General features: G+C 32.6%; 1 protein-coding gene across 1 annotated transcript in view; it reads left to right on the forward strand.

The window, feature by feature from the left end:
• Positions 1 to 22,378, forward strand: part of PARG (poly(ADP-ribose) glycohydrolase) — a 116,396-nt gene that overhangs the window by 39,679 nt on the left and 54,339 nt on the right. The window contains exons 8-10 of the mRNA XM_051981866.1: positions 4,340 to 4,432; positions 7,707 to 7,864; positions 19,368 to 19,447. Coding sequence (XP_051837826.1) covers positions 4,340 to 4,432; positions 7,707 to 7,864; positions 19,368 to 19,447 — 331 coding nt within the window. The remainder of the gene's footprint in view (positions 1 to 4,339; positions 4,433 to 7,706; positions 7,865 to 19,367; positions 19,448 to 22,378) is intronic.

A 22,378-nucleotide genomic window follows, 5' to 3' on the forward strand; every position in this document is an offset into this window, starting at 1 on the left:
CTTACAAATAGAACCCTGAGTACATTTAAAATTGTGTAACTTTTAATATATTTAGTGAGGTCCAGTTATTCTTCATGACTTAATCTTAAGTGATAATTGGTATTTTCTCACTTAATACATCTGGAAACAGTTTAAATGTGGTCACTACAGTATCATCCTAGCCCAAAATAAATCACTGTAAAAATACTTTTACATTATTTCTTTTCAAGAGCACTCACTGCCTCTGTGGTCAGAGGACCTAGGTTCAGATTCAACTTTTACCTGTGTGACTTTGAGCAAGTAACTTTTCAGGGCCTTAGCGTGCTCATTTGTAAAATGCAGTGATTGCACTATGACTTCTAAGGATTCCTTTACCCTGGGTTTGTGATGCTGGCTCTTAGGACATGTTTTCTAAAGGCTTGTTTTTTTCTGTGCCATTTTTGGTCTGTGAAGTAATTACCTGTTAGTTTTCAGTCATCCTTTGCCATGTTTTGCTAATTACTTTGTACTTTGAGCCCAGACTCTCATTGGCTGCCATATCTCTCTGATGGAGACAATTTCTGTAAATCAGGCCTCCTTATTATGACAGCATAGTGCAGTGGAGAGGAACTAGCCTCAGTGTTAGGGAGATAGTTGTGTGACCCTGGCCACGTCACTTAACCCTTTGCTGTCTTTGTTTGAGAGACATCTCTTGTCTGCTGTTTTTTGGCTCTCTATTTGAGTGAGGTGAAAAGGAATGATAACAGAATCAATGGTAAATCGAAACAGAATTGTTTCAGTTAACTGAATTCCTTAAATATTCTTGGAAAGAAGGAATAATGAATGTTTAGCTTTTCTTATTTGAGGCACAAACCTTTGTTAATATTTTAGACAAATTCTCAAAAAAAAGTTTTTCATGAAATGAAAATGTCCATGTCTTCCATCTGCTAAGGAAAGATACTTATGTGAAGTGGCCATAACTGGTAGCTTATCTTTATACAAGGTTAGTTATGACAGTTGGGAGAAACAGAAAGACTGAATAGCTTTTGTTTGTTTGTTTTTGAGACATTTCATCCAAGTAAACTTCTGTAGCTTTAGATGGAACAATGAAAGACAGTGGTCTCTATGATATGATTTGACTGTTCCAGGTCTAAATGAAACATCCGTTCTCTGTTCTCTCTCTACCTTAACCTCCATATGTAGGCCATTCAATCATTTGGTGGCCTAGAACTGGTATAGGGAAAGTTAGAAATAGAAACCAGAATTATATTGTAAATGTCTGCTGATGGTATACTCTCTAGATTTTAATTTTTTTTGATTCCTTTGCTTGAGTTTTATCATGTTTCATTATAGTTTCCTAATATCATTCTGTGCACGTGTTATTTGACTTATTGTTCAGGTTATACTCTTTTTATTAACATGGAGAATGTTAATTTATAATGAAAGTGTTTTAGATCAACACTTTTGAAAGTACTTGCTGAAACCTCTCTTTGTAAACAAATTCTCATTTTCTAGTAACACTACCTGGATCTTTGCCCCCCAAATAGCTTACCTATTGCAATTTGTGAAATATTTTTATTTTTATTTTTATTTTTTTTGCATAGTTACACACTAATTTAAAAGTAAATGTTTTTGTTTTTGTTTTTAATATTTAGGAGTTGAAGGAAGATGCTCCTGTTAGGTCAGAAGACAGAAGGTTTGATTGGCATTTTAAAGATAATTCATTCCACCTTAGACATGAGTTGAGTATTTATTTACTGGCTGTCATTCTGTTTCCAGAGAGGAGTGCTTTGTGATTATCATTTACTTTTTAAATGTGGCATTTTACAAATAGTTGAAATATAGATGGCCCTGAAAAAGTCCAGTGTTGTAATGTGTCACTAGATAAGTGATATTGTATAGTTTGTGACAGTCTGCATAGCAAGACCACAGCTACTCATATGTCAATTGGAAAAGACAAAGAAAGGTACCTAAATGAGAACAGTCAAAGAAGCTGACAGCTTGTTTGACATCTGAGGTGAAATGTATTGAGGTCAAAAATGTTTGAATATATTTAATAAAAATATTAATGTATTTCCTATATTTGAAAAAATAATTTATTGATGTTTTATTATCTTACATTACAGTTTTCCCCAGGATCCCTCTCCCTCCTTAATTCAGCTCTTCTAACAAATGTTTTTTAACCACCAAAAGGAAAAAAAGCAAGGGAAAAATCAGTCTAATTTATCAGTATTTTGAAAAAGTTTATAAATATGTGTAGTATACTACACTTGTGGACCTCCCATCTCTGCAAAAAAGTGAAATGGGGAGTACCTTCTCATATCTTTCATAGCTGTTCTTTGTAATTTCACAACATTAACTTGATTTTTCTTTCTGGTGCTTTGTGTGTATAGTAGTATAGGTATTGTGTATGTTGTTTTGTTGGCTCTCTACTTCATTTTGCATCATTTCATCATCAGATCTTGTCATGTGTCTCTGTATTTGTCATGTTCATCATTTATTATCACAGTAATATTCCAATTACATTCATGTACCACAATTTGTTTAGCTATTTCCCAATCAATGGGAATTTATTTTGCTGTTGCAAAAAAGTTGTGTTGTAAATATTTTGGTGTATGTGGGGGATTTCTTATCAATGACTTTAGAGTAAAAGCCTTGTAGAATTCCTGACCACTCACTTTATTGAACAAGTCCAAATTGTTTCCCAAAATGGTTGTATTCAATTCACAGTTCCATCACTAGCAAACCAGTGGGACTGTCTTTCCACAATTCTTCCTTCATTGAATCTTCACATATTTTGTCATTTTTGCCAATATAGAAGGTACAAGGCGAAATTTAGGATTATTATGATTTGGATTTCTTGGATTTGTTCATTCATATGGTTGCAAATAGTTTGCCATTCTTTTGAAAATTGTTTCTTCGTATCTTAGGCCATTTTTATCTATTGGAGAATGACTTTTGGTTGTGTGTTTGTGTGTACATTTGCGTGTGTCCATGTATATACACATACATTCAGATGTGTATATATGTACACACATACATATGTTAATTGTTTATCTTGGTTGCCAAATGCTTATCAGAAAAATTTGATACAGAGATTTTTTCCCCTACTTTATAGTCCATAAAGACAAAACTTAATAAACATTTTTTTCTTAAATAGGCTTTATAGCAAAGACTATTTTCAATTCTGGCCATTCTGATCACAAAATCTTCCATTAAACCAGCAGTTCATCTTCATTTATTAAGAGCCTACTCTTTGAAAGGGACTGATGTTGTAATGGGGGGGGGGGGGGAAGAGAAGAAAACCTGTCCCTCCTCAGAGGCATTTTAACATTTTCCTGTAATTTTATTATTGGAGTAGGTTATGACTTAAAATCAAATCCTGACCCAAAGAGCCTCTAAAATTTTTGTTTATTTTTTTAACATTTTAAATATATATTTATTGTGCCTTCTTTCTCACTCCCTACACACAGACTCTCTTTACACATGATCCAAACACTTTGAGTAACTGGAGATACTTCACTAAGTTGATTTTGCTGAATTTTTCTTGACCCTGGTACTAAGAACAAAGAAAACAAGAGACCTTTGCTGCAGGTCTGTGTACTAGATCTAAATAACTAGAAATCAATAAAGCAGAACTGTCCAAAGTGGGGGTAGGCTCTCTTTGGGGCTTCTTCCTTGAGCTTTTCAGGCAGAGGTGGGATAACCATTGTGGGTGTGTGCTATGGAGTGTTAAGTATATAATTTTTTCTAGGAGTTTGTTGCAGGAGTCAAAAAAAAAAATAGACTTGTACTGAACTTAGGACATTGAGAAGAGAGAGTAGAAGGGATTTATGCAAAAGATGTGAAGAGCTAAAATAGTCAAAACATAGTACCCAAATGACAGATAAAAGATTATCAAAGAAAGGTTTCCAGTATTGAGGATGTATATTATACATCTCTTCTGAGACATTATGCTAGATGGGTACAGGGAAATGATTGACAGCAATATACTGGACCCGGAATCAGGAAAACCTGTTAATGTAGTTTCTCAGACACTCTGGGACTCTGACTGTATCCCTTAACTTCTGTTTGCCTCAATTGTTCTTGGAGCTAAAATGGGGCTTATTATAGAATCTGTTGTGCAAGGTTGTTGTGATCAAACGAGATACTTGTAAAATACTTAGCACAGGTCTTGGCATTTATATAACAGTAGGTACTAGATAAATACTTATTCCTTTCCCTTTTCCCCAGGTTCTGGGCTTGCAGACACAAAGCTAAAATAGTATTAAAACCTTTGCTACATCTACAAAGGAAAAAAGTCTTCCTTACAGTTTTATGTAATAATTAAAGAATCTTTTTGTTTTATCCTGATCTGATAAAGTCTCTTGTTGGTTTGTAGGTCCTTGAAGAAGCAGAGGCCCAGCATTTATGTCAGTCCATTCTGCCTGATATGGTGAAATTAGCCCTTTGTCTGCCAGATATTTGCACTCAGGTGAGTAGATACAGGCTGTTAATCTATGCTTGAGTGGCTTGAAATTCCTTACAAACAGATTCATTTCCTATAGATGAATTTCTGATAACTAAGATCAAAAGGGTAGAGGAAAAAATATTTCTTGTAAAGGTTGTAATCATTCTTTCATAATCACTAATAGATGAGAAAATGCATATGTGAAGGCTCTCATGTACCTTTCAATTTTTAAGGTTTTGTCAGAACCTTGTTTTACTCAGAGGCTCAATCTCTCTCTCTCTTTTTCAAAAACATAGTTACCAAATGACTTTACTTTTTCCCAAAACATATTAATGGATTTAAATAAAATATTTGATTTCTTAAATAGTTTAAACAAATAACATAAACCAGTGTACTATAGAACATCCTTACTTATAATACCTCTTAACAGGTTTTCTGGCTTGGTTCTAATTTTTTACTATTTTGAAAAATGATTGATGTGAGTCCTCCTTTCTGTCTTATAGATCAATGTGTTTAATTTTCTTCTTCTTTTGTTTTTCTCTCTTACCTCTTCCCATCAGAGCTTTATAGAGTATCAGTTATGAGGACTTTGAATTAAGTTGGCTTTTGTTTGCTTCTAGTTTTCTTACAAGCTAAGTAAATGTTTTTAATAACAAGTCAGAAGAAAAGCACAGTAAGAAATGTATACTTTTTTTTTTAGAATGGAATTTGATATATTAGGAATTCATTAAGCTGTTTACAATTTTCTGATATAGAAGTCTTTGACAATTTATATCTTATATTTTCTCTCCTTGTTGGAGAGAATGTATTACTTTCTAAAGTGTTTTTTTCGTGCACAAACTTCACAACAAAGGTTTGATATATTTTAGGGAACTATTATTTTCACTCAAGGTCAACTTATGAAACTGAGGACATTCATTGTGTCATTCAAAGGATATTGTCTTATAGTCTCAATTAATCCCTCCAAATTGTCTTAAAAGAGAATATTTTCCTTGTTTTATATAGTAATAGTGAAATTGATTTTAAGACAAGTTAATTTTAAATTTTAAAATAAAGAGACCTGATTAAAAACTGAAGTGAAATGTGTGATTTCCTGACATTTAACCCAAATTGAAATTTATTTTATTATTTCATAGGCATTATTAGTTAGAAAAATTTCTCAAGTTAATTCCTACTGTGTAGAATGAGGAATATATTTTATAAAGTCAATTGTCTTTTCTCAAAATGTGTCTCATTAAATATTTTTTATTACTTTTTGATGCTTTAAGTTAAATTCATAAGGGGAAAGATTGGAAGAGTCTGAAGTATTAAGCAGAAATTTTTAGAGGGTTGCTCCAAGTCAATAATCATCACATTTTTAAACTTTGTGCTTCTTATTTCTTTATAGGATGTGCATTTCAAAAATCTTACTAAATACATTCGCTGTGAAAACCATAGGCTTTCCATCCTAAGATTAGTGGTACTTTGACTCCAGAAAAGATTAATATTTCTTATTTGCATAAAACCTAAATGGTTGTTATTTGTGAAGGAATAAAAATAATCATTTTAAAATCATTTAATTTTAATTCTATAAGTACCAATTTCATCATTTCTCTCAGGTTTGGTGCTAAGGAAAAAAATTATTAATGAAAATCTAGATATATACTAAGCTAGTGGGGAGAGTTTTGATTCTCCTTTCTAAAATATTTTACTTTATTACAGATTGAAAAGCAGTAAAATAGGTTTAATAAATCAATAAAAGTTTTTCACTTACTTGAAATAACTATTACCAAGAGAGGAGATTGTTGATATTGTGATAAAAATGTTTTAGCCTTTTGTTTTGCTTTTTAAAATTTTTCTTACTGAAAAGTTTAAACAACTAATTTTAATATTTTTCCTTTTAATTAATTCCTTTAAATATGCAAATATTTTTTCCTGTGATTTAAAAAGGAAACTATATTATAACTTTGCAGCTTTCATTTTTCTTTTCTCTCCTCAGATTTAGTTTGGTTATTAATTCTAAGTTCTGGGAGTTATTTAGTGTTATTTGTAAAACTTCCTTTATGTGTGATTATATTTATGAATGTGATAACATTCATATTATAACAGCCAGATTTTTCTGGCTGTGAATCCACATTTTTCTGACTTCAAAGCTGTCTCTCCTCTACACCAGTGGTATCAAATTCAAACTCACATGCCAGTATTGTCACTAAATCACACAAAAGGATCCCCACAGGCTTCATATTGACTTAATCTTATGGTTGTGGGCTGCATTGACACTTCTGCAAAACACATGATAGTTTTATGTGTATGTGTGTGTAAGTATATGTTTGTGTGTGTACACAAACACATTTTATGTATATATGTGTGTGTGTATATCTCTATATACACATATATAAAATTAGTTGGATAATTCAAAATTTATATTTGGATATTGTTATATTTTAAAATGTTTATTATTAAGAAACATTTACTATTTTAAAAATATTTACAATGCTATAAAAGTGTGCAGAGGTAGACTATTTGGCTATTCTGGAATTTGCTTAAAAAGTGTGTTCAATATAATTTGAAAAATTATAGAAAAATATTTTAAACCTGAGAGTTCTCAGTGAAAAATGCCCAGCTTCTGATGCCTGACATTTTCTTCCATTTATATAATTATAATACCATTATCTCACATTACTCTTAAACTGACCCTATAAGATAAGTAGGGCAAGTATACTTTATAGATAAGGTAATTGAATCATGGAACTTAAAAATTTGCCTCTTCTTACACAGTGATAGTTAGGAATCTATCCTAGGTTTTTTGCCTCCCAGCTCACCTGTTTAACCACTGTGGCATTGTTCTCAAAACTTATAAAAATTTTATTTTATAATTCTTAATATTAAAATGTCTGCATCTTTTTTTTTTTTAACTCAAGTGAGCACAAGACCAAAATTATAAATTGGCAATTTAGTATTTGCCTTTTTTTTTCCTGTTAGTCTTTAGTTTTGATTTTTTAAATGATGTGTGTAATGTTGTATTTCATCTTTATTGCTTTAACAGTCTTGTTTTTCACTGATAAGTAGTGCTTTGTGTTCTTTTCACTATTATTATTATTATTGATTAGAAATCTGCAATTCGTCAAATGAGAACATCTTTCCAGTCTTCCAGGATAAATAGTCTTAGATTTTAATGATGTTGCTTATTTAAGAACCCAGGAGTGGTCCTAAATTAGTCCTACTTTAATTTAGTAAATGTAATTTTGTATTTCTGTTTCTCAAATTGCTAAACTAATTATTGCTCTTCTCTTTTGTGTGTTTTTGTTTGCTTTGTCAGCCAATACCTTTACTGAAACAGAAGATGAATCACTCCATCACGATGTCACAAGAGCAGATTGCTAGTCTTCTAGCCAATGCTTTCTTTTGCACATTTCCACGCCGAAATGCTAAGATGAAATCGGAGTATTCTAGTTACCCAGACATTAACTTCAACAGGTATATTTCCTAAGTCCATTTAATGAAAGCATGGAAAGGGGTGGAAGGGACATTCTGCTCAAACCCCAAAGTATATAGCTTTATGCTATTAGTAGTTACATAAAAAAATTCTTTTGATTTTTAAAATTAAGGATTAAACCTACAGTATATTAGAATAGATTAGAAATTGAAAGCCTGTGAAAAAGTTAAATTTCCTTTTGAATACTTCAAAAATTTAGTTTTTGGAAGGCATGAGGATATTTTAAATAGTTAAAGGAAAAAATTAAGTTTAAAACTTTTAAATAGTTTGAGAAAAAACTTCCTTGCAAAAAGCTTCAAGTAGTATTTCTGAAACACCCTAAATCAGTACAGCATCTTTTTTTTAAAAACAGATTTATTTATTTATTTGTAATTTGTGCTTTTTCCAATTGCATATAAAACCACTTTTTTTTTTTAAAACTTATTTTTCAATTCCTTTCTATCCCCAAAATGCTGCTACAAACATTTTTTACATATGTAGGTTCTTTTCTCTCTTATGATTTCTTTGGGATACAGACCTAGTAATGGCACTGCTAGATCAAAGGGTATGTGCAGTTTTATAGCCCTTTGGGCATAGTTTCAAATTGCTCTCCATAGTGATTGGATCAGTTCACAACTCCACCAACACTGTATTAGTGTTACAGTTTTTCCACAATCTTCTTCAATATTTTTCATTATTTTTTCCTTAGCCAGTCTTATCTTAGCCAATCTGATGAATGTGAAATCGTACCTTAGAGTTATTTTAATTTGCATTTCTCTAATCAATAATGATTTAGAGTATTTTTTCATATGACTATAGATGATTTTCATTTCTTTATCTGAAAATTGTCTTTATACCTTTTGACCATTTATCTATTGGACAATGGCTTGTATTCTTTTTTTGTTTTTTGGCTTTTTGCTGAGGCATTTGGGGTTAAATGACTTGCTCAGGGTCACATAGCTAGAAAGTGTTATGTGTCTGAGACCAGATTTGAACTCAGGTCCTCCTGACTTCAGGGCTGGTGCTCTATCCACTGAACTACCTAGCTAGCCCAATGGCTTGTAATTCTTATGAATCTGAGTCAGTTTTCTACATATTTTAGAAATGAGACTTTTTTTTTATAATCAGAAACACTGACTGTAAAAATTTTTTCCTCAGCTTTCTGCTTCCCTTTTTGACTGCCTTGATTTTGTTTGTGCAAAAACTTTTTAATTTAATTTAACCAAAATTATCAATTTTGCATTTTATAATATTCTCTAATTCTTCTTTGGCTATAAATTCCTCCCTTCTCCAAAGATCTAATAGGTAACTATCTCTTACTCTCCTAATTTATTGATAGTATCACCTTTTATACCTAAGTCATGTAACCATTTTGACCTTATCTTGGTATGAGATATCAGATGTTGGTCTATGCTGAGTTGTAACATACTATTTTCCAATGTTTCCAGCAATTTTTGTCAAATTGTAAGTTGATTACTGTGGTCATTGATTATTGACCTCTTCCACTGATCTATTTCTTAGCCAGTATCCAATGGTTTTGGTGATTGCTACTTTTCTTTTTCTTTAACAACAGGTTTTTATTTTCAAAATACCTGAAAAGATAGTTTTCAGCATTTACTCTTGCAAAACCTTGTGTTCCAAATTTTTCTCTTTCCTTATCACCCCCCTTGCCCAAACCCCTCCTCTAGACAGCAAGTAATTTGATATAGTTAAACATGTTTAATTCTTCTAAACATACTTTTCACATTTGTCAGGCTGTGCAAGAAAAAGCAGATCAAAAAGGGGGGAAAATGAGAAAGAAAAAAAAGCAAACTACAAAATGCGTGAAAATACTATGTTGTGATCCACATTCAGTTCCCACAATCCTCTCTTTGGGTGCAGATGACTCTCTCCATCACAAGTCTCTTGGAATTGGCCTGAATCACATCATTGCTGAAAAGAGCCATGGTCCATCACAGTTGATCATCACGTAGTCTTGTTGTTTCTGTGTACAATGTTTCTTGGTTCTCCTCACTTCACTTAGTATAAGTTTGTGTAATCTCTCCAGGCTTTTCTGATGTCAGCTTGCTAATGGTTTCTTATAGAACAATAATATTCCACAGTATTCATATACCATAACTTAATTCAGTCATTCTCCAACTGATGGTCATCCCTTCAATTTCCAGTTCCTTGCCACTACAAAAAAAGGCTGCTATAGACATTTTTACATGTGTGGGTCTTTTTCTCATTTTTATGATCACTTTGTGATAGAGACCCAGTAGATACACTGCTGGATCACACAGTTTGATAGCCCTTTGGGCATAGTTTTAAATTGCTCTTCAGAATGATTGGATCAATTCATAGCTCCACCAGTAATGCATTAATTCCCACTTTTCCCATATCCCCTCCAACATTTTTCATTATCTTTTCCTGTCATATTAGCCTGATGACAAAGAATAGCTTTAATTTTGTCTCCTAAAAATTGTTCATGTCCTTTGACCATTTATCGATTGGGGAATGGCGTGTGTTCTTACAAGTCAATTCTCTATATATTTTAGAAATGACGCCTTTATCAGAGCCCTTGGATATAAAATTTTTGGTTGGTTTTGTTTGTTCGACTACTCTTTTAATTTAATATAATCAAAATTATCTCTTTTGCATTTCATAATGTTCTCTAATAACTACTGCTTTAAAGTAGAATTTCAGGCCTGTATCGCTGGGCCACCATCCTTTGCATTTTAAAAAAAAATTATTCCCCTTGTGAATTATTGTGAACAGCTTCACAGATCCAACCATTCTGGAGAGCAGTTTGGAACTAGACTCAAAAAGTTATCAAACTGTGCAGACCCTTTGATCCAGCAGTGTTTCTACTGGGCCTACATCCCAGAGCTTAAAGAAGGAAAAGGAACCCCTATGCACAAAAAATGTTTGTGGCAGCCCTCTTTGTAGTGGTAAGGAACTGGAAACTGAGTGGATGCCCATCAGTTGGAGAATGGCTGGGTAAATTGTGATATATGAATGTTATGGAATATTATTATTCTGTAAGAAATGACCAGCAGGATGATTTCAGAGAGGCCTGGAGAGACTTATATGAACTGATGCTAAGTGAAGTGAGCAGAACCAGGAGCTCATTGTACTCAACAACAATACTATATGATGATCAATTCTGATGGATGTGGCTTTCTTCAACAATGAAATGATTCAAACCAATTCTAGTTGTTCAGTAATGAAGAGAATCAACTACACCCAGAGAGAGAACTATGGGAAATGAAAGTGGACCACAAATAGCATTAACAGTCTTTCTGTTATTGTTTGCTTGCACTTTTGCTTTCCTTCTCAGGTTTTTTTTTTTAGCCTTCTTTCTAGATCAGATGTTTCTTGAGCAGCAAGATAACTATATAAATATATATACCTATATTGTATTTAACATATACTTTAACATATTCAACATATATTGGTTTACCTACCATCTAAGAGAAGGGGTGGGGGGAAGGAGGGAAAAAGTTGGAACAGACGGTTTTGCAAGGGTCAATGTTGAAAAATTACTCATGCATATGTTCTGTAAATAAAAAGCTATAATTTAAAAAAAAATTAATTCCCTTGATATTCTTGACCCTTTCTTTTTATAGATGAATTTTGCTATTATTTTTTCTAACTTGATAAAAGACTTTTTTGGCAGTTTGATTTGTGTGGCATTGAATAAATAGACTGATTTAGGTAGAATTGTCATTTTTATCATATCAGCATGACCTACCGATGAGCATTTGATAGTTTTCCAATTGTTTAGATCTGAGTTAATTTGCATGAGAAGCGTTTTGTAATTTCTTTCATGTAGTTACTGGATTGGTCTTGGTATACAGGCACCCAAATATTTTATTTTGTCTATAGTTATTTTAAATGGAATTTCACTATCTCTAGTTTCTGGGATTTGTTGATTAACACATAGAAATGCTGAAAATTTGTGTGGATTTATTTTATATCCTGCAAATTTGCTAAAGCAAAATTGCTTTCTCATCTTATTATTGTTGCTGACATTTCTAAAACTGCACTAAATAAGAGTGAGCACCCTTGCTTAATTAATTCCTATATTTATTACAAAAGTTTCTTGTGTATGTATGTCCATTGCATTTAGTTCTTGCTTTTGATTTTAGATATATGATTTTTATGAACTTTAAAAAAAAGATTCCTCTGTGCTTATACTTTGTAAGGTTTGTAGCATGAAGGAGCATTATTTTGTTAAAAGTCTTTTCTTCATCCATTGAAATGGACATGCAGTTTTTAATTAATGTTTTGGTTTTTAATATAATTGAATATTTGGCAGTTTTCCTAAGTTGAACCTTGTTGCAGCAGTGCTGTAAATTCCACTTGCTTATAATGTTTTCTTGGAGAAATCCCTATATTTTTGTCCACCTGCATTTTTGATTTCCTTCACAGGCTAATAGTACACTATTTCAAACTCCGATTCTTTTTGTACAGCAAAATAACTGTTAGGACATGTATGCTTATATTGTATTTAATTTATACTTTAACATACTTAACATGTGTTGATCAACCTGCCATCAGGGGAAAGGGATGGGGGGAGGGAGGGGAAAAATTGGAACAAAAGGTTTGGCAATTGTCAATGCTGCAAAATTACCCATGTAGATAACTTGCAAATAAAAAGCTATAATTAAAAATAAATAAAGAATAACTGTGGCTGTCAATAATAAGCAAAAAAAAAAAAAGTTTTCTTGGAGAAATTCCTGTAGTCTGGAATTTTGTTTAATATTTTTTAGTCAGTATTCATTAATTGTATTGGCATATATTTTCTTTCTGTGCTTTGTCTGTCCCTGGTTTAGGTATTAGGATTATACTTATTTTGTACATGGATTCTGGTAGGGTACTTTCTTTTGTGATTTTTGAGGGTAATTCACATTGTGTTCTTTAATAATTTGATAAGCATTTTCCTGTGAATCTATCAGGACAGGAAGTGTGTGTGTGTGGGGGGGAGGATAGTTTCTATATAGGTAGATCTCTTTTCTGTTATCAGATTATTTAAAATATCTACCTATTCTGATAGTTTGGGTGTTTTATGTTTTTGAAAATACTCTCCTATTTCTTTTATGTCTTTTTTTTCTATCATTGTGCATAATACTTCTGATTAATTTTTTTATTCTGGTTTTACAGTGATTTCACCTTGCTCATGCAGTTCTACTGATACGATTTTCTGTCTAGCTCTTCATTGGGCTCTATTTGGGTTTTTTTTGGTGGGGGGGAGGGGGAAGGAAGCAAAGATATTGGAGTGATTTGCTATTTCCTTTTCCAGCTTATTTTATAGATGAGGAACTGGTAGACAGGTAAATTAGGTAAAGTGGCAAGGATCAAATAGCTAATTAAGTGACAAAGACTACATTTAAACTCATAAAAAAAAAAAAGTCTTCTGACTCCAGTATTGGTACTCTATCCACTATACCACCTAGCTACCCTGAGAGTTAGAATTTCATTGGTCTTTTTAGAGAATCAGCTTTTGATTTTATTTATCATTTCTATACATTTTGGGTTTCCAATTTATATTTCTCACTTAATTTTTAATATTTCCTCTTAAATACTTTTGTTATATTTATTCGTTGGCTTCTTAATTTTTAAAAACAAATATTCAGTTCATGTATTTTTTTTAATAACTTTTTATTGACAGAACCCATGCTTGGGTAATTTTTTACATTATCCCTTGCACTCACTTCTGTTCCAATTTTTCCCTTCCTCGTTCCACCCCCTCCCCCACATGGCAAGCAGCCCTATACATGTTAAATAGGTTACAGTATATAGGATCCTATTCTTAAAAACTTTGATTATCTATATAGCCAAAGCAGAGAGAGGCTTATGGAAAAATAGAAGCAAGAGGTAGCAGTCAATATCAAGAGAAGAATAGGTCTTGAAAGTGAAAAGTAGATGTGGAGAAGTTTAATATAGTGATACTATATGTTGGATTCTTCTTCTTTATAATAATGGTTCTCTCTGGGAGAAAGCAGGTTTCTCAGGGAGGTTTTCTGGAGGCAGCCTTAGTTTCAGTTCAAAGTAATAATCACCCAAATGCAGCCAGGTGTTAATCATGTATGTTTTTAAGGGTATGATTTTCCCCCTGAAGACTGCTTCAGCTACATGCCAGAAATTTTAGCATGTTGTTTCATCATTATAATTTTGTTTTTACATAATTATTATTTCTGTGTTTTGTTCTTTAACTCATTATTTGGGATTTCATTGTTACATCTCTGTTTCTTTTTGTATCTTTTTTGTGTGTGCGCTTTCTGAACCCATTATTCTTTTTTAATTGTATTATGGTCTATAAAAATGTAACTGTTTATTTATGTCTTTTTGCAATAATTCTGTGCACATGGTCAGGTGTTCTAAAAATTTCATGAAGTACTGATAAATAATTATACACAGTTTCATGAAGTGCTGATAGATAATTACATACACACACACATATATACACACATCCTCTGCTGGAGCCAGATAACCTTCCATAGACCTCCCTCACTTAAATCCAATTCACTTGCATGTCATGGCATCACCTTTCTAATATAATGGTCCTCTTTGATAACAAAGGATAAATAACAAAAAGGAAATAGATCGATAGAGAGAGGATTTTTATATCTATCTATACACATACCTACATATGTATTTTTTCTCATTTAGACAATATTACTTTTTCTCTACTTTCCCCAGCAATTTGTTCAGTTCCGTATTTTCCCTTTTGTTTATCTTTCTGTTAGATTTATCCAAAATTGAAAGAAGGCTATTGAAGTCTCCTCTCACTTTTGTTACTGTCTGAGTCTTGTAGTTTTAATGTTACCTTTATGAATTTGTATGCTAAGACATTTAGTGCATATATGTTTATTACTAATGTAAGAGTTTTGTCTGTGTTTCCTTTTAAAATAATATAGTTTCCTTCCTTAATTCTTTTTTTTGGGGGGGGGAGGGGGGAAAAGAGGGATGTTTGCTTTTGCTTTGCCAGAGAGCACAATTGAAAAACCTGGTTTTTTTTGTGGAAGGGTGGGGGGTGGGAATTCTGTTGATGCATAATTTAAAAAATTTTCAATGTGTTTTTTTGTAAGCAACAGAATGTATGATTTTTGCTTTCTTAAATAGAATGCCCCTTTTTTGTTTTGTTGGATTGTTTAATCCATTCACATTTACAGTTATGAGAATTAGGTTCATTTTTTTTCTTTGTATCTTATCAGAGTTATTGTGCTTTCTTTTCCCTTATCTTTTGTTTTTTGTCAATTTTGCATTAAATATGTATGGTAACTAAAAAGCATGCAGTGACCTGTGGTAAATGGGTATCTCATCAATGAGTTCAATTTTCTGCTTCGCATCACTTCTTTCAGGAAAAGGAGAGGGGCCTTTTCTTCAATGAACTGAAACATTCTGCAGCCCCTTGTAACTGAGTAAAGGTCAAATGATTACCTGAGTTTAAAAAAATACCGAAAAGGTTCAGATAGCTGAGTTAATTGTATAAAACTTACTAGAATGAAAACTAGATTACTTACTGAAGTGTAAGGTTTTAAAAGTGTATGACCCTTGCTGTGATCCAGTTTTGTTTTGTTTTGTTTTTTTAAGGAAGAAAGTAACTTATCTCAAATGAATCCTATCTTAAATGTTCTGAACAATATGATAGACTTTTTTTCCCCTCCAAAATGCATGTTTCCAAGAGATATTATTTCAGAAGGAAACATTCCTACAATTATGCTTTTATACTTTGGGTAAGAGTGGTTACTCAAGAGTCAGCATGCTGTAACCAGCAGTATACCAACAAAGGCTAAGAAAAAACTGAGGCAGTACATTGTAGATCAAGTAATATATTTGGAATGAGAAGTATCTGTATTCAAATCCCACCTCATTTATTGGCCATGTAATGCTAGGCAGGTCTACTAGGTTTCTCTCTCTGTTTCAACAAAGGATTCATTTGTTTCCTGCCAGCTCTAAATTTGTGATCTTCTGAAAACAGCAAATCTTTCTCATTTTTAAGTAACTAATGAAAGTTGAAATTACAGATTTAATGTTATGACAAATTCAATATTAATTTTTTCTCTTATTTTGGATCATTTAGTGAGAGAACAGATTAGTAACCTTTGAATATTTGTAGTTGTGTAATATTGAAATATACTAATCTTCCCAATACCTGTTGGATGTCACATTTCTATTGAGCATCCATTTTTTGAGCATGATTACTAGTTATAGTTACATTTTTATGGCATGTAAAAGATTTTTACTTCCATTATCCATTGGTGGGATATGAGTAACCTGGGTTATGAATTTCTGAAATCAGATAAAGCAGTGAGACTATGTGGTTAAAGACTGACGTCAACAAATTGAATAAATGGTCCTTTTATTTATTATAGTGCTCTTACAGTCCTGTTTAGTTATGTTAAATACCCCTGACCTTCTCCTCTGCCTGCCTTTCAGTGTCCCAGAATGCTTAAATATCCATAGAAAAAGCTTCAAATTTGATTAGCATTGATGCTGCTGAGATTGCTTGGAACCCAAAAGGGCAAAGATAAATAGTAGGTTGCCACAGTGGTCTGCCCTTGGCAGCTTTTACATCTCTCAGCCCCTGTTTTAGATTGAAATACTGGCCTGGCCATTTGACAGAACATCTTATAAGAGAAAGAGTGACTTCCTGGCTGAAAATTTAAAGTTGAATTTTATCCATTACTTCCACTTAAAAGTGAGGTGGTTGTGCTTGTACTTGATTTACAATATACTTTAATGGAATGAATCCTTAACTTTTTAGTTCATGATTTGGAGCCAAGAGTCATATTTCATTAACTTTATATATTCCTGTGAGGGAATTGCTTTGTTCCCTGTGAGTGTGTCCTTGAATCAGAAGGATAGAACATAATTCTTGTTACATTTGTTCCTTTTAGAGTAAAGACAGTTTGCTTTAAAAAAGCTTCTGTTAAGAAGAAGTTGCTTGACTAACCTTTCCTATTCACATGCTTAACTAAGCTCTTTTTGAGATGAATTCATTGTATTTGCCTTCCCAATGCAAATCACAGGGCTTGATACATAGTAGGTGCTTAATAACTCCTTGTGGAATGAATACTGACTCTTAACTGTTACATCTTCCAAATTGAACTAGTGATGCAAAACTGTTGATGGATCTCTTTTTACAAAGTATTACTTCAAGTAGTACACATACTGAGAACAAAGAAGGAATCCAGAGTTGGAGGTTATAAATAAAGAACTAATGAAAACATAAAATTGCATTGTTGTGGGAAAAGCATAAAACAAAATTTGTTATATGATTAGGTTTACTAGGCATAATTGATTAGATAAGCAGGATATACTTAAAAGAAAAACCCCACAGCAACAGAGTCAGAATTCTATTATTTGAGATGGTGGACAATAGATAATATAAACTGAATTTTCTAGTCAGTACTAGACTTGAAATTAGGAAGACTTGAGTTCAAATTCTGCCTTAGAATTTGTAGCTATGTGATCCTGAGCAAGTTCCTTAACCCCTTCCCACCTCAGTTTTCTTAACTTTTGAATGAAGGAGTTGGAATCGATGGCTTCTGAGGTTGCTTCTATGTCTAAAATTATGATCCCACAATTCTTCCTATGGTTTAGAAAGGGGATAGAGGGGAGTGAAGGGAATATTGCTGGCCAATTAGGAAGAGAAGAGAATGAAGAGTAAGTTATCTCTAGGTTTAAAATTAGGCTTAAGAAAACCAATAAACAGAATAAATTGAAAAAACTATTTTATATCAGTGAGGAGTGGACCTACAGAGTAATGTGTTCATAGTTTGTGAAGGATGGCAGTAATTGCCTGTAGAGCCTCTAATTATCATAATGATACATTTATTGTCTCAAATTTGTCTGTATGGACATTAGAAAATACTGAACTCCATTGGAGAGCATCTGGGTTTTAAAATCTTTGATAATTATGAATTTACTGTTTTTAAGTGACTTTTAAAACTTTTTGAAAAGTGTGGTTTTGTGCTACTCAGTGCAATAGCTGCTTTTTCCTCTTTTAATTATACACCACAATTCCTTTAGTGGGGAAAATTGGGTAGATGATTTTTAGATGTGACTTGATTTATCCTACTATATAGGAAAAATAGAAAAAAGGACACTACAACAGGTCCTGACATAAACATTCATTATATTGTTATTCATTTTGTAGATGTGCAGTCAGATATTTGTCAGATATTCTGATATTATAGATTGAAAAGTCAAATTCAAACCCATACAGTGAAATAACCTCTTTTTATGCCAGATTCTTAGAGTAGATAAAGCAGTAGAGAATTTTAGAAGAATTAATTGTATTAGTTCAATAAAATTACCACAGAAATGACTTTTAAAGAAGTTAAATTTTTTAAATAAAAAAGATATCCAAGACAAATCTTTTAATTTTAAAAATCAGGCTTATTCACTACTTTTATATATTTTCTTGACTACTGTTTAGTTTAGATATTCATATGAGCTATTTCCTCAGGCATGACCTTAATAATTATGTGGGGAGGCATCATCATTGTCTTCTCTTCCTCCTCTCCTCTCCCTTTTCCTAATTCATTTCATTGGCCAAACAGGATTTCCTTTTGGAATTATCTCATTTCTTTTGAAATTATATAAGCCTGCTTTTCTAGCTAGGAAAAATAATTTATTTAACCCCAGAAAGTGGATTTTACCTGGAGCATTTCTGATTTTAAATCTAAGATGCATAACATGGGAACAAATGGATGGCATCACATCAGTTTTATTCCCGGTGACCATCAGTATATTTTAAAAATGTTTTTCAAAAACATGATCTTAAGCCCAAAAGGATATTCTTGTATCAGACATCACTTAGAGAACTTATATACTCAGGGCATATTTTTTCCAAAGCTCCCACTGCTATTTCCTCTGGACAAATTGCATTATGTATTAGCAATAACAATACCATGTCATTTTGAAGGAAACCAAATTAAGTTGTACAGGTCCAGGTTGCTGGGAGCTAGATGCCACAAAATGTTTTGGTTTACCATGTAAAAAATGCATTTGCCTAATTACCAAAAGCATTATAATTCAAGGCACTATTATTTGCCACCTAAAAAATCCAGATATGAACATTTTGGTTCAAGACAATTTATTTGCAAAGTGTAAAGAGGATATTTGTTTTGATGAAGGACTCAGTATTAAGAAATGTAAACACAGCTTGCCCTTTCTAGGTCACTTGTTGGGGGAAATTGTCCTTCATGTGCCCTTAATTGAGTTTGGAAAGTTCCAAATAAAAAGTTTTCTTTAAAGCGTATTACTTTAGGGATGTACAATTAGGAAAAACTACTTTGAAACCTGATCCTTTTTCCATATGCTCAGGTTATAATTGATATCTAGCCTTTCTAGTTGCTATTTAGAACAAACTAGTTTTCCACTTTTGTACTATAAAGGTAAAGGGCCCTATGTCACAGTTTTCCTCTTATCAGTTATTTAGGTGGTATATTGAATATTGCCTTCACTATTTAAGTACCTTTAATCTAGGATTCTTTTTGTTGTCTCTTTCAGATTGTTTGAAGGAAGATCAACGAGGAAGCCTGAGAAGCTTAAAACCCTCTTCTGCTATTTTAGAAAAGTCACAGAGAAAAGTAAATCCATTTTGTTTTTGCATGGCCTTTTTAGGAAAGGGGCTTGTTAATTCAGCTGGAAAATGATTGAGGATGCTTTTATATAAAAAGAAAATAACAAAGTCAAAAATGCTAATGTGATTGAAATAGTAATTTGGTTTTTACCTTTGTGAGTCTTCATTTGTATTTAGACTTTACTGTTCTGAGTTCAGATCATACTTTTCCCCCCCATCTCTGAATCTAAGATTGTGTTTTATAATAGCACTTTTATTGTCACAGACCCAGTTTAAGCCTCAGTTGTTTTCTTCATTGGTTTCAATATAAAGGAAGCAGATTTTCTGCTTTCAAATTTCCAGTAACTGCCTGCATCTTAGATTTAGATCCTCAGAGATAGGATCTCACTGAAGTTCTCAAAAATTCTACCTCCCATATCCTCAAATTTAAAGAAGAAAGAAGTTATTTGGAGAATATTAGGAGGTTATCTTGAGATTCTCTCACTTAAAGACCTTGGCCTTTGTTTTGCTCTTTGGATCTCTCATTTGTAGAGACGCTTCTGGGACTGCTACCAAAGCCTTTCTAGGTGGATCTTGAGAACTTATTGTCACAGATTGAAATGTTCACATGACTTTTGATTCTTACTTGGATAGTGGGCTTTATATTTATAGACTTGGCAATAAAGCAGTTCCTGAAACAAGAGAAGGCTAATTAATGGTTGTGGAAAGGATATCTTTGTTGAGTTTCCTTCTTAGCTACAAAAATCCTAAAATTCTGGAGTCTAAATGTCTGTCCAAAATGTTTTCCAAATAGGAGAAAAGTGAGGAGATCTTTATTGGTCTGGTATAGGAACAAGTTAGCCCTCTTAGTTTAGAGCCCTTAAACAACCTGAATCTACCCCAGGAATGGAGGAGCCAGGTAGTGCAAATAAAGGAACTTGCACCTATTTCAGGTCTAGTGTGTTTGCAATATCCATGTTTTATATGACAGCTAGATGATGAGGGTGAGAACCTCTAGGACTTCAAAGAAACCACAGGAAAGTGAGGAAACTTCTGTTTTGCTGAAAATACTTGCTGGGACAGACAAGAGAAGAAGAGAAATAGCAAGCTTTTTCTTAAAACACCATAGTAGGAGCTCTCTATGAGTGATGTAATAGAAAATTTTCACTTGTGTGGGTGGCACTTCCTGTGATGGATCTGTCTGAGAATATGAGGAATTGTGAGGAAATGCACTGGCAAGTGTTCTTGTCTCACAAAAATGCAGTGAGGCCAGATGTGGAGAGAGTGCTCTGGAAAAATGCTGAGTTTGGAGAAATTCATATTTATGAATACATTTTAATGACTTTTTAGAAGCTTGATATAAAGGCACTGAGTTTAAGTTTAAATTTTTAAAAAGATTACCCCTCTTTATATTTCCAAGTGTGATTTCTCAGCTGAACTTTCTACATTGCCTTATAGTCCTGGGTGTTTACATTACATTTAAGATATTTTAATTTATTTTTATGAAAAAATATCATCCTCAAATTGGTAAATTGTTGTTGGGTTTGTGTTTAATATAGTAATATGATCTTTTCAGTGTACACTTGCTGGTAAATTTTTTTCTTTTCAAAAAAAGATCCCTTTTTAGGACTGTGACCTGTATTTGTATCAGCAAATGCTGGTTTTCATAATGATAATTAGTTCATAAAGCCAATTGTTGTGGTGTTTTCTTATGAGAATTTTGCTGAGGCAGTTGGAGTAAAGTGACTTGCCTAAGGTCACACAGCTAGGAAGCATTAAGTGTCTGAGACCAAATTTGAACTCAGATCCTTCTGACTTCAGGGCTGGTACTCTATCCACTGTGTCATCTAGCTGCCCCCTCTTATGACAATTTTGAGATGAAAGCTTAGCTGCTATTCATCAATTTTCTCTTAATTTGGTAGGCTAACCTGGTGTGATTGAGGAAAGTTGAGAGAGCTTGATAAAGGATAGGCTCTACAGTGCTTTTGCATAGGCTTACCATTTTATCAGGTCATTTTTGAAGCAATAAATTGTCCTTATTTTAGTGGTTTTCTCTCCTTTTATTGTGGGTGCTTTATATATAATACCTTGCATATATTGCCAAGGCAGATTATTCACTTGTTTCTGAATGAATTATTGATAGGATCTATAGGACTATCCTGAAATCTGTAAGCTACATTAACAAGTTTTTGTACTTGTCATTGTTCATGGTTTTTTCTGTATTATATGAAATAAGTAGCAGGAGACATATAACTGTGTGCAAGTTCAAAACTGAAAGAAGTAAAATTTTTATCATTTTATTAGAAAAATCTTCTTCTTTTAATGAATGAGATAAGGATTCATTTGTACAAAAATATTTATAGCAGCTTTTTTTATAATGGCAAAGATTGGAGACTAAGGTGGTATCCATTAATTGGTTAATGGCTGAACAGGTTATGCTACTTATGAATGTGATGGAATACTATTTTGCTATAGTAAAGGATGAAGCAGATAGTTTCAGAGAAACCTGGGAAAATCTGTATGAACTAATACAAAGGGAAATGAGCAAAAAAACAGGAGAATAATTTTTACAATAGCAAACAATATGATAAGGACAATCAACTCTGAAAGACTTGGGAATTCTAATTGACACAGTGACCAATCACAATTCCAGAAGTCTCTTGATGAAACACCTCCAAATAGAGATGGACTAAGTGCAGATTGAGGCTTGTGTTCCATTTTTGTTTTTGGACGTGGCTAATACAGGCATTTGTTTTGCTTGATTAGATATATTTATAATGAATTTTGTTTTTCTTGCTTTCTCAATTGGGGCGAAGAGTGTTTAAGAGAAGAGAATTCATACCTGAAAATGAAATAAAATATATTTAAAATTTTAAAGGTATTTTTCCAATCCTAACTGTAGATTTTTTATTAATAAAACAAGAAAAAAAACAATAGAAAAAGGCAAAAAAGGAAAATA

This window comes from Antechinus flavipes, chromosome 2 (genome assembly GCF_016432865.1).
Source record: "Antechinus flavipes isolate AdamAnt ecotype Samford, QLD, Australia chromosome 2, AdamAnt_v2, whole genome shotgun sequence".
Taxonomy (NCBI): domain Eukaryota; kingdom Metazoa; phylum Chordata; class Mammalia; order Dasyuromorphia; family Dasyuridae; genus Antechinus; species Antechinus flavipes.